At 37.6% G+C, this 13,091-nt stretch overlaps 1 protein-coding gene across 1 annotated transcript in view; it reads right to left on the reverse strand.

Annotated features, from left to right (window-relative positions):
• The window catches only part of LOC135472253 (stAR-related lipid transfer protein 5-like), a 62,110-nt gene that overhangs the window by 20,798 nt on the left and 28,221 nt on the right, over positions 1-13,091 (reverse strand). Inside the window, exon 2 of the mRNA XM_064751666.1 lies at positions 6,924-6,973. Coding sequence (XP_064607736.1) covers positions 6,924-6,973 — 50 coding nt within the window. The remainder of the gene's footprint in view (positions 1-6,923; positions 6,974-13,091) is intronic.

A 13,091-nucleotide genomic window follows, 5' to 3' on the forward strand; every position in this document is an offset into this window, starting at 1 on the left:
TTAATCTATTTTCAGACATACTGGTATCTATTATGATAAAAAAAAAAAGCATACTGAACTGAGGAATCTTGACAGCATTCCATAATTGACAAACAGGTATATCGCACACAGACACACATGTATTAGCATATGTTGAGTGAATATTTTCCTATCAGTAAAGACACTTTAAATATGTATGCGGCGATTCATAACGTCAGCACACAAAGAGACAATGGGAAATCCATCCGGTCCGTGATAAATTGCTCGGAAATCATCCTTCAATTATGTGATTTAGATGGCCATAAAAAACCCTAGTCGACACTTCATCAACTTGTCCAGGTATTACACTGGTTTCATGTTTATTCACAAGTCAAACTATAGATAGCTGCAGTGCGTGATATATATTTTTCTCTCCAAAAAAAGGTAATAATTTTGATATAATTGATGTTAGTTACACATTTTGGGTTCACGCTTTTAGCAACACCTGGAAAAGCTGCAATTAAGCTTCAGAAAGGCCTGTACATGCAGCTGCTTATGTAAAGCTTGCATGAGATACAAGATAGTAATTAGCAACTATTTTTCTACAATTTCCACCAACTCACAGGTGTTCTTTGCAAATGCAAATTATTATTTACATCAGACAGATTAATGAAAATACCAGTAATTAATTCAAGAATTGTACTACTGACTTTATTAAAAACATAGGATTTTAGTATAACATGATTACTGCAAATCCCTTTTCAACAAGTCCTGTTAACTGATCAAATATATTTAGAAAAAAAAAGTTGGGCCTAATGAATTAACAATATTACTCATTTTGAATTAAGATACAAATTATTGGACACATACACTTTGAACAGAGTGTCAAGCAGACCAAGATTTAATTAAGTTTTGTGCAATAATTGCTCCTTACATCAAAATTCTTTGAAGAATCAAGAATAATTATCTTTTTTAAAAAGATGCCCAAAAAAGTGAGATTAATTTAGCAATTCAGGATCAATAGCACTGAGGTAAACAAGTCTAGCACAAATGGCCAAGGTGACCTGAAGTCCTCAATGGCATTAAGATAAACACTGGTAATTAGCATGCCCACACAGCTTTCGAACATGCCTTCAGAATTCTAAAAACCAATCAAACTTGTTCTGTGGAGGACTTTTTATGTGTCTGATTTCTGTAACCAGCAATGCGTCCTGCATATCATTAACTCTTAGGTGGCAAGGGCAATTATAATAAAATATCAATTAACTCACAAGACATGAAAAGAAATCACCATCAAGTGAAAAAATCCCTTGAATACAAGTGTGTCAACATTGTACTTCAGACACAAAGAGTAATAACGCATTAATGAATCTTATTTCCAAAGAGTTTGGTAATTGGGTAAACAATCACCAGCATCAGGTATTAAGGCCACACCAATTTAAATTATTGTGTTTAGGGCAGAATAAGTCATTTTTCCATGTCGGAGGAGGGCGTAAAAATAAATTTTCAAACTCAGCGAATTTGTGGAAAATATTGATACTCAAGATATATTTACATGACTGGAAGCCTAGAAAAACAGAAAAATCATAAATAAAAAGACTGATTTAAACTTTTATTTTTATTTAATATTTTGATTTTATAGCGTCAGCTTGTCTGTAAACCACAAATAATATTGGAGTAGCCCAAATACTGTAAGCCTATATATTGTTCAAAGACTCATTAATGCAAATACATGGAATCTGATATTCAGTTTGCTGAAGGTAGAGCCAGTACTACATGGTATTAGCAGCCTCTGTAGTGTACCACAAAGTATCTGGATCTGCATAAAAAACCCTCTCATGATTAATATCCAAAATGTTAAAGGCTTTTCGTTGGAGGGTTTAAGATCACTTTCAAAAATTAGTATTTTGATCACAGGTGCCAAATTAAGATAGAAATAGAATGAAATGACATTAATAACATAGCATGTCTCAGGTGACAATATACACAAAACCATCAGTCACTATTCATAAAATCAGTCACTATTCATAATGTCAGTCACTATTCAAAAAGTCAGTGACTATTTATAATGTCAGTTGCTATTCATAACATCAGTCACTATTCACGTCCGTTGCTATTTACGTCTGTCGCTATTCATAATGTCAGTAGCTATTCATAATGTCAGTCGCTATTCATAACATGAGTCACTATTCAAAATGTCAGTTGCTATTCATAACATCAGTCGCTACTCATAACATCAGTCCCTATTCATAATGTCAGTTGCTATTCATAACATCAGTCGTTAGTCATGACATCAGTCACTATTCATAACCACAGTTGCTATTCATGAAGTCAGTCGCTAGTCATAACATCAGTTGCTATCCATAATGTCAGTCCCTATTCATAACGTCAGTCCCTATTCATAATATCAGTCCCTATTCATAATGTCAGTTGCTATTCATAACATCAGTCGTTAGTCATAACATCTGTCACTATTCACAACCACAGTTGCTATTCATGAAGTCAGTCACTATTCATAACGTCAGTTGCTATTCATAACTTTAGTCCCTATTCACAATGTCAGTCCCTATTCATAATGTCAGTCCCTATTCATAATGTCAGTCCCTATTCATAATGTCAGTTGCTATTTATAACGTTAGGCCCTATTGATAATGTCAGTCCCTATTCATAATGTCAGTCGCTATTCACAACATCAGTCGCTATTCATAATGTCAGTTGCTATTCATGATGTCAGTCCCTATTCATAACGTCAGTTGCAATTCATAATGTCAGTCATTATTTATAATGTCAGTTGCTATTCATAAGGTCAGTCCTATTCATAACATCAGCCCCTATTCATAACATCAGCCCCTATTCATAACATCAGCCCCTATTCATAATGTCAGTTACTATTCATATCTTCAGTTGCTATTCATAACGTCAGTCACTATTTATGTCAGTCACCACTCATAACTTCAGTCGCTATGCATAAAACATCAGTCACTATTCATAACTTCAGTTGCTATTCATAACGTCAGTCCCTATTCATAATGTATTCATAAATGCAGTCGCTATTCATGACTTTAGTCGCTATTTATAATGTATGTCACTATTTACGTCAGTCGTTATTCATAACTTCAGTCGCTACTTATAACGTGATATTTATAACGCCAGTCACTATTTATAATGTCAGTCACTATTCATAACTTCAGTCACTATTCATAACTTCAGTCGCTATTTATAGCGTCCAGTCACTATTTATAGCGTCTGTCACTATTTATTATGTCAGTCGCTATTCATAACTTCAGTCGCTATTTATAACGTCAGTCGCTATTTATAACTTCAGTCGCTATTCATAACTTCAGTCGCTATTTATAACTTCAGTCACTATTTATAATGCAGTTGCTATTCATAACTTCAGTCGCTATTTATAACGTCAGTCACTGTTTATAATGTCAGTCACTATTTATAGCGTCAGTCACTATTTATAACATCCACATATGAAGAGACAATGGGAAATCCATCTGGTCCATAATTAATTGCTCAGAAATAATCCAAAATGACCTAAAATTATGCTCAAAAAGGACATTTTCAGACGCAAATAAATGTATTAACATTTTACTTTAGGTGTTCTCTTTCAATGTGATATTGATATCAGTTTACCTTCCAAACAAATGTCAAAACACTTTTCTATGCTCAACAGATTTCTCAGAAACGAGTAAACTGTGCAACTTGCAATTTAGTCATTGGTGAAATTTAAAGTCATAACTAAACAATTTTGACTATGATCAAGATTGTAACCAAATGAAAGTGGTACTTAAATTCTTCCATTACATGTATGTATAGGCCTAATTAAATAACCGTATGAACAAAATGCCTCCCTCCCTCCACTTCCCACTGGCAGACAGTTGTCTACCTATAACCACCCACAGACTGCACCATTCTACCCTAAGATAGGTGGAAATCTGGCAAAAAAATCTCTCCCTGGGTGGGTGCAGCCTGGCATGGGGGCACAGTCCCTGAGGATCAAGACAAGGCTCAGCATTAATGAGGTGTGTGGGGGGGAACTCCAGATAGGGGTAAGAGCAAAGCATGAGGTTAATGGAGGCCATGCCGGCACAAAATGAAGGTCTATCTGCATTCACCCAGACTTGTGCGATAAACGACAGAAACATAAAGATAAATTGCTAGCTCTCCTTAACAAGTAATCAATCAGCTTTATCGTTGTCAGAAATCTGATAAGGCATACTGTAAATCCAGACATGTATGAGCTGGAACAAATGCATTGAAAATTTCCTGACAAATGCACACTAGCTGTTAGCAGAGGTTTACATAACAACACATCACACAAACACAGCAGGCTCCACAAGGATCGGATTAGTGAATGTAACCATAATAAACCTTTCCTAGACACCACCGAGGATTAAAGAAGAACATAAAACAGGGTTTTTGATGAACTGTGTTTCAGATTACATGATTGACAATCAAAAGACCTGAGTGTTAGAAATCCTGATATTACATGGACCCCTACTTGTAGCCACCGAGGCATCTATATCTCTGCTTATGCATATCGTGCAATGTTTGTATATGTTTGTTTTCAAAATACAAGAATATACTTAGCTCAAAGTAACAGAAAGCTATAATATAAAATAAAGTTTGCCATACAGACAAATGAAAACCACTTATATTTTTGGATTTTTTGAAGAGTATTGAAAGACATTCAAACAGCTGAATTCTATGGTGGGCTTTATGAGCCAAACTAATGGCATCTAGGAACTCTGATGTCACATCACATTTTTTCCTGATGTTCACCAAAAGGAAGCAATTTTTATAGTAATCTTTTTGTAATCCGTAAAAAGAGTAATTCCAAAATTATGTGTCGTGATTAAAGTTGGGAAAACTTATTGTGACTTAAGAGCTCTTACACTCTGAAGTAGGGTCCACAAAGCTCACCTTAGAATTCAAGTGTCTGAATGTCTTTACCTCTTTTCACAAAAATGTAAAAATGTAGATGAAAGTATATTCATACACAGTTTCAAGCGGTTTATTAAGTGATGCCTACTTTGGTTTTTAGAGGTCTTTTCCTTAAAGGAGGATTTAAATCAATGCATTTCAAGAAACACTGCAAATGGTCAAATGGCCAGATCTGAGGTTTACTTCGAGTTTTAGAGGTCTTTTCCTTTAAAGCAGGATTTAAATCAATACATTTCAAGAAACACTGCAAATGGACAAATGGCCAGATCTGAGGTTTACTTCGAGTTTTAGAGGTCTTTTCCTTTAAAGCAGGATTTAAATCAATACATTTCAAGAAACACTGCAAATGGACATGGCCAGATCCGAGGTTTACCTCGAGTTTTAGAGGTCTTTTCCTTAAAGGAGGATTTAAATCAATACATTTCAAGAAACACTGCAAATGGACAAATGGCCAGATCCGAGGTTTACCTCGAGTTTTAGAGGTCTTTTCCTTTAAAGCAGGATTTAAATCAATACATTTCAAGAAACACTGCAAATGGACATGGCCAGATCTGAGGTTTACCTCGAGTTTTAGAGGTCTTTTCCTTAAAGGAGGATTTAAATCAATGCATTTCAAGAAACACTGCAAATGGACATGGCCAGATCCGAGGTTTACCTCGAGTTTTAGAGGTCTTTTCCTTAAAGGAGGATTTAAATCAATACATTTCAAGAAACACTGCAAATGGACAAATGGCCAGATCCGAGGTTTACCTCGAGTTTTAGAGGTCTTTTCCTTTAAAGCAGGATTTAAATCAATGCATTTCAAGAAACACTGCAAATGGACATGGCCAGATCCGAGGTTTACCTCGAGTTTTAGAGGTCTTTTCCTTAAAGGAGGATTTAAATCAATACATTTCAAGAAACACTGCAAATGGACAAATGGCCAGATCCGAGGTTTACCTCGAGTTTTAGAGGTCTTTTCCTTAAAGGAGGATTTAAATCGATGCATTTCAAGAAACACTGCAAATGGACAAATGGCCAGATCTGAGTTTTACCTTGAGTTTTAGAGGTCTTTTCCTTAAAGGAGGATTTAAATCAATGCATTTCAAGAAACACTGCAAATGGACAAATGGCCAGATCCGAGGTTTACCTCGAGTTTTAGAGGTCTTTTCCTTAAAGGAGGATTTAAATCGATGCATTTCAAGAAACACTGCAAATGGACAAATGGCCAGATCTGAGTTTTACCTTGAGTTTTAGAGGTCTTTTCCTTAAAGGAGGATTTAAATCAATGCATTTCAAGAAACACTGCAAATGGACATGGCCAGATCCGAGGTTTACCTCGAGTTTTAGAGGTCTTTTCCTTAAAGGAGGATTTAAATCAATGCATTTCAAGAAACACTGCAAATGGACATGGCCAGATCCGAGGTTTACCTCGAGTTTTAGAGGTCTTTTCCTTTAAAGCAGGATTTAAATCAATACATTTCAAGAAACACTGCCAATGGACAAATGGCCAGGTCTGAGGTTTACCGCTTTCTAATTTACTATTTTTCTACTTTCTTAATACATGGTAATCAGCATCAGTAGAGTAAAGACCAAGTCATGGTTGCACATAGCTGCAGACAAAATTACTGAGAAGACACTAGATAAGTTGGTTATTTTGGTTTGTACCGTTATTAAGCTGATAATTTATTTATTTATTTGATTTGTTTTTTTAAGCCGTACTTAAGAATATTTCACTTATACTACAGTGAACAGCATTATATGGTGAAAGGAAAGCGGGCAGAGCCTGGAGGAAACCCACAACCTGCTTGCAGATCTTCCCATGCATGTAGAGCCGGAGAGGAAGCCAACATAAGCTGGACTTGAAGTCAGAGCAACCACTTTAACTAGAGGCTCCTGGGTCATTGTGCCTATCTGGCATGTTAACCCCCTCGGCCATGGAGGTCTCTAAGCTGATGATGATAACTATCATGAGCATGTATGACAGCAAGTAGCTGTGACTGCAGTGAAGTGCATGTAACAGAAAAACTTACTGCGATCCTCCAAACTCCTTGGATGGTCGAACAAAAACAGTGACATCTTTCTGGAGAAAAAAACCGAAATGAAACATTTAGAATTCATGCGAAAACACCCAATTAGTTTTGCAAATAAACAATGACAAAGTTTTTATAGTTTTAACCATATATTTCATTATTTACATGTACGTGATATTTTTGGAGCAAAGTTGAAAAAATAAATAATAGTCAACCCTTTCCCAATTTCACGTACAAATAATTAAGAGATTTAGATTGGTTACATCAACAATTTTTTGAGTAGAATCCAGATGTATGCTGTCATTTGTATCAGTTTATGCTAAAAAGTCATACGTGCTTTAATAGGGTATTTAAACTTCAGCTGAGGTGTGTTTTCCTAGGCTGGAATATTAGGTCAGCACAAATAAATATTGTGAAAACGGAATCGATTGTTTTCAAGGTCCCCTTACACATGGGAAATGCTATTTTTATCTTCAAGGATGCCTTACCAGAAATGGAGAAAACTGCAAATTAATTTTAACAAGCACTACTTCAGGTGCAGAAGAAAAAGAATTATAATTGAAAAACGTATGTAAAAAATACAAATAAAATATATATGCACACACACACGCTTGTATATGTAACAGAAATGAAAGGTATGGTACTCCGTAATTTTGCATATAAATCTAAGAATGATTTGCTACAATAGACTAGTGAAATACCTATACCATATAATTCCAAAATAATTTATTATCAGCACATGACATATAATAAATGCTGTCAAAAATAAGCCAGGTATATGTATAAACTCAAGAATATCTGTAACCACAAGATGTTTTCCTGCCAAATTCAAGTTCAGCATGAATGACAGGGTGCTATGGCATGCTTACGATGATAAAAACTGGCCCCACTAAGGAATTTCTATTGGATATAAAATTGACATTCAGTCAATGCCAAATGTTCACAGCCAAAGAAAGCAAATTTGAGCTTCGTTGAGCCATAGTGTCAATAAACTTTTTGAAGGCTCAAGCAAGGAATGCATCAAAATATTTGCTCAGAAATCGCTAGAAGTTGTTATCAGAAAGTTTTTCTCAATATGACCCAAAAAGAGTTCTATGCAAAATGAAGTAGACCTCCCCCCCTTTCCAACAAGACCACTTTTCAAAACAGCTATTCTTAAGAGGTTTGTTATTCATGACTCTATCATGAGTAAGAGATGCTGTGTTTTTACCAGCACTATTCCAATAAATTTTCATACCAATACTAAATGACAACCAATAAAAGTTGTCTATTATTGTTTGGCTCCAATAATCAATACAAAGAATTTCAGAGCAGCACGCGTTATTGGGTGTTCTGATCACATCAATGCGAGAGGTGTACCAATCTTGTGCTATTTCCTTTCTAATTGTGTCAACAACAACGGATGCTCTCACAAGCGAGACATGTTCCCATGGTAACAGACAGTTAGCCTGCCCACGAGAAGGCGGAACTGTTAACTACATAGGATTACCACTCCCACTCACTAATCCCGCCTGTACAACACGCCGTGACAGTACGTGGATCTGGGGTCAAGTCGGAGGACACTGTGGAATGTGGGCCGTGAGAGCGAGTTGGGGATTCGCCCCTGTCTGCTGCAATACCTCAACATGCTGTACCTTAGCATGATCAACAGCTAACCACATGCTAAACCCTCGGCCACCAGTGGGCCAAACCTCTGTCGCATGCATGCAAAAACTGACAACAATTCTTTAGCAGGATCTCAAACCATTCGGCCAAATTTGCTGAAGATGTTTTCTCTGGTCTGAGAAATGCAGAGTGTGCAGTGCTGTGCAGGACTGAGCCAGCTGGGGGTTGAGGCCAGATTACCAGGCTTTGTTAGTCACCTGTCAGAGGGGCTTGGAAGCAACCCCCTGAATTAAGGCACACTTCATAATTATCTTCTACATTCAGAATGCACACTGCATAATTACCGTATATACTCAGAAAGCACACTTCGTAATTACCTTCTATACTCAGAAAGCACAATTCATAATTACCTTCTGTACTCAGAAGGCACCTTTGATAATCATCCTCTACACTCAGAAAGCAAATGTGATCTTCTATGATCAGAAAACACACTTCATAATTATCTTCTACAAGTAAGCCTGGCAACGTTGGATTAAACATTTAGTAGGGTGATAAACCAGGTAAGGAGAGAAATGGAGATGGCTGAGGTGTGCAGGTAAAGATGTAGAGATATAAAGGTGAGTGGGGTACAAATAAAACTGAGGGAGATATGAAGGTGGGTGAGGTGCAGAGGTAAAGAATGGGGAGATATGGTGAGCGAGGTGCACAGGTAAAGACCGTGGAGAGTGGGGTGTACAAGTAAAACTGGGAGAGATATGAAGGTGGGTGAGTTGTGCAGGTAAAGATGGAGAGATATGAGGAGGAGTGTGGTATACAAGTAAAACTGGGGGAGATATGAAGGTAGGTGAGGTGCAGAGGTAAAGACTGGGGAGATATTGTGAGTGAAGTGCACAGGTAAAGACTGGGGAGATATGAAGGTGGGTGAACAGGTAAAGACTGGCGAGATATGGTGAGTGAGGTGCACAGGTAAAGACCGAGGAGAGTGTACAAATAAAACTGGGGCAGATATGAATGTGGGTGAGTTGTGCAGGTAAAGATGGAGAGATATGAGGGTGAGTGGGGTATACAAGTAAAACTGGGTGAGATATGAAGGTGGGTGAAGTGAACAGGTAAAGACTGGTGAGATATGGTGAGTGAGGTGCACAGCTAAAGACTGGGGAGAATGGGGTGTACAAGTAAAACTGGGGGAGATATGAACATGGGTGAGTTGTGCAGGTAAAGATGGAGAGCTATGAGAGTGAGTGGGGTAAGTAAAACTGGGGAGATATGGAGGTGAGTGCGGTGCACAGGTAAAGACTGCGGGAGATATAAATGTGGGTGAAGTGCACAGGTAAAGACTGGGGAGATATTGTGTAAGGTGCACAGGTAAGAGATATGACTGGGGAGATATGAAGGTGGGTGAAGTGCACAGGTAGAGACTGGGGAGATTTGAAGGCGAGTAAGGTGCACAGGAAAAGACTGGGGAGATATGAAAGTGGGTAAGGTGCACAGGTAAAGACTGGGGAGATATGAAGGGGAGTAAGGTGCACAGGTAAAGACTGGGGAGATATGAAGGTGGGTAAGGTGCACAGGTAAAGACTAGGGATATGTGAAGGTGAGTAAGGTGCATAGGTAAAGACTGGGGAGATATGAAGGTGGGTGAGGTGCACAGGTAAGGACTGGGAAGATATGAAGGTGAGTAAGGTGCACAGGTAGAGACTGGGGAGATATGAAGGTGGGTAAGGTGCACAGGTAGAGACTGGGGAGATATGAGGGTGGGTGAGGTGCACAGGTAAGGACTGGGAAGATATGAAGGTGAGTAAGGTGTACAGGGAAAGACTGGGGAGATATGAAGGTGGGTGAGGTGTACAGGTAAAACTGGGAAGATATGAAGCTGAGTAAGGTGCATAAGTAAAGACTGGGGAGATATGAAGGTGGGTGAGGTGTACAGGTAAAACTGGGACGATATGAAGGTGGGTGAGGTGTACCGGTAAAGATGGGAAAGGTACGACTATGGGTGAGGTGTACAGGTAGACAGACTTTATGTTCTTTTTTTATTGTTGTTTAACTCCATACATTTTCACTTCTATCATGGCAGTCAGTCTTGTAGAAAGAGAAAACCAGAGTTGCCTAGTTTAAACCACCAATCCTTCCTAAGTAGAAATAAAATGGTTTCTATGTATAACATTACAGTTGGCAATGTGTAGTACAGTGGTTCAAAGCTAAATTTCTGCCTCCACACCGTAATAAAGACCTACATTTTTACACATGTGAGTTCACTTCAATGTTACAGAGCGAAGCCATACAATTATTTTTTATTCAAACATTTTTTTTGGAGGGGAGGGGAAGGAGCCATTAACCTTTGACCCAAAGCAGCCAGACTTCCTCACTATTGGCCAGTGTGTTTGTACCCCTCTGTCTATCACCCCAGTGGCACAGGAAGCACTTCTGGTACAATCCATTAAACATTGTTGTTACTTAACTCACATCTCTGCACCCTAAGACATCCACATGTACTGGTATGCACACCCTAAAAGGGTTAGCACCGTGCCCTATGGTGTACAGCCCTATATATATATATATAATGATATACCCCCACTCACTGTATTATATTCTATTCATGAGACATTCCAAAGCAATAGATACTTTAAAACTAAACCTACATAGAATCAATTTTTCAGTTATGTTGGACATTTGTTTGCTTTTTATTTATTAAATTCACATGTAAATTTACATATCTGCCATACATGTTTACATAATTTGCGCATTTCCTCAAGACCAAGTCACTGTGAATAATATATTATTTTGTTTCTGGGTCAAGGTGAGATGAACAAAAATAGACTAATTTGCATATATTCATCAAGATACCTTTGTAGATCAGTGATAGATGCAGATGTGTCTGACAACATGTCTGTGGATATCACATGCACATAACCAATCAGGAATACTCTCACGTTTGCACGTGCCTAATTATACCAGTGAGTCAAGGCTTGGTGTACAAACACCTGTAGATGTCCAACTTTTTTAATGCCTAAAGCAGTTTTCTCAGTGAAATTTATGTCTACAATTAGCATGAAAAGGACACTAAAATGATCTGTTTGTGTCTCTAATGATGCAGATTATCTAAAACTATACAAATTATTTCTCTTTACTACCCAGTTCTTAGAATGTTTCACGCTATCGGTTACAAAGGCAGTTGAAAAAGCTGAAGAATTAGCGTGTTAGTACTAATTAAATAGTATTCATGTATATGTATACTAGCTATTTTGCATGTTCACGGATAAGGCCAATCATACTTAATTCCTTGTTTTCCATCACAAAATTTTGGAAATCAGGTGCAGGCAGCAGAAGAATTTTCATTTTTTATTTTGTCAGTTTATTTCAGCTTGATTTTACCTTCTGTGACAATTTCTAGCACAAAATAATTAGTAAAACAAGTGTGATTCACCTGAGGAGGACAAATGCCTTAAATGATGTAGAGTACATAACAAAAACATATACTTCATGTACAAACATACTAGTACATGAACAAATATATTTATTTGATTGTTGCCTAATGTTGTACCCGTATTTAAACATTTTCACTTTATTAATGGCCGTCTCTCATAAGGATGGAGCAAACGAGGATGGTGTAAATGACTGACATCTGGCAAGTCACTGATGAACTTTTCCACACGCTACGTACAAATCGGGGCCTACGCATAACATATTTGTGAAAGACAAGCCGTTTTTAACAAATGCTAGACTGGGCAAATGCCTACACAACCATCATTGACCGCTTATCCCAACCCCAACTCCACGAACAGTCAGAGCAGGGTAACTTACAAAGTCCGTGCCCATAGCTGGGTTTAAGCCCACACCTCATATGTCTTAGAACCTTTAACAAGTAGATCAACTTATGCCTGATCCCTTATGCACAGAGCTACATTTATGATATTCAGTAATAAGTTTATATGTTTAAATTTTAAAAAATATAATAAATATGTAAAACAGTTTAGTTTGTATACTGAAGTACTAAACACTCTTGATCGAGAATGGAATCAATTAAATACATATAAACACACAAAACATATCAAGTTTTATAATATGATATATATCAGTACAGATATTTAATGCTTTGGTATACAGCTGTCATATAAAACCAGTGCAGACATAAGTATGTAACAGCAGTGTGAGCAAACGGTGATATTTATGATATCCATTATTGTAATATGATATACCATCACATGCTCAAGTAAACAGAAACAACACAGCTAATGTATTAGGTTTACAGTATACATGGTTTAGTCAGCACTCTACAAAGCCTTTGCTACTGTTTGCATCCTACAAAAGCGCCTTGCTAACGGCTTCCAGACCCTGCCAACATCCCCGCCCCACCCACTCTCTTGGGCCCTCAAAGGGCAAGCAGGCAGGGAGTTCACCCCAGCGATGATGACCATGTGTGCTCCGCTAGCCTTTCATCTTGTATCTCCTTAGCAACAGACAAAAATACTTCCAGTTTCCACTGACAATTGTTATTTCTATGTATTGGCAAATCTATAGTTAGAGGATTTCCGACAAATATGATATGCCAAATAATTCTGT

Source organism: Liolophura sinensis, chromosome 8 (assembly GCF_032854445.1).
Source record: "Liolophura sinensis isolate JHLJ2023 chromosome 8, CUHK_Ljap_v2, whole genome shotgun sequence".
Taxonomy (NCBI): Eukaryota; Metazoa; Mollusca; class Polyplacophora; order Chitonida; family Chitonidae; genus Liolophura; species Liolophura sinensis.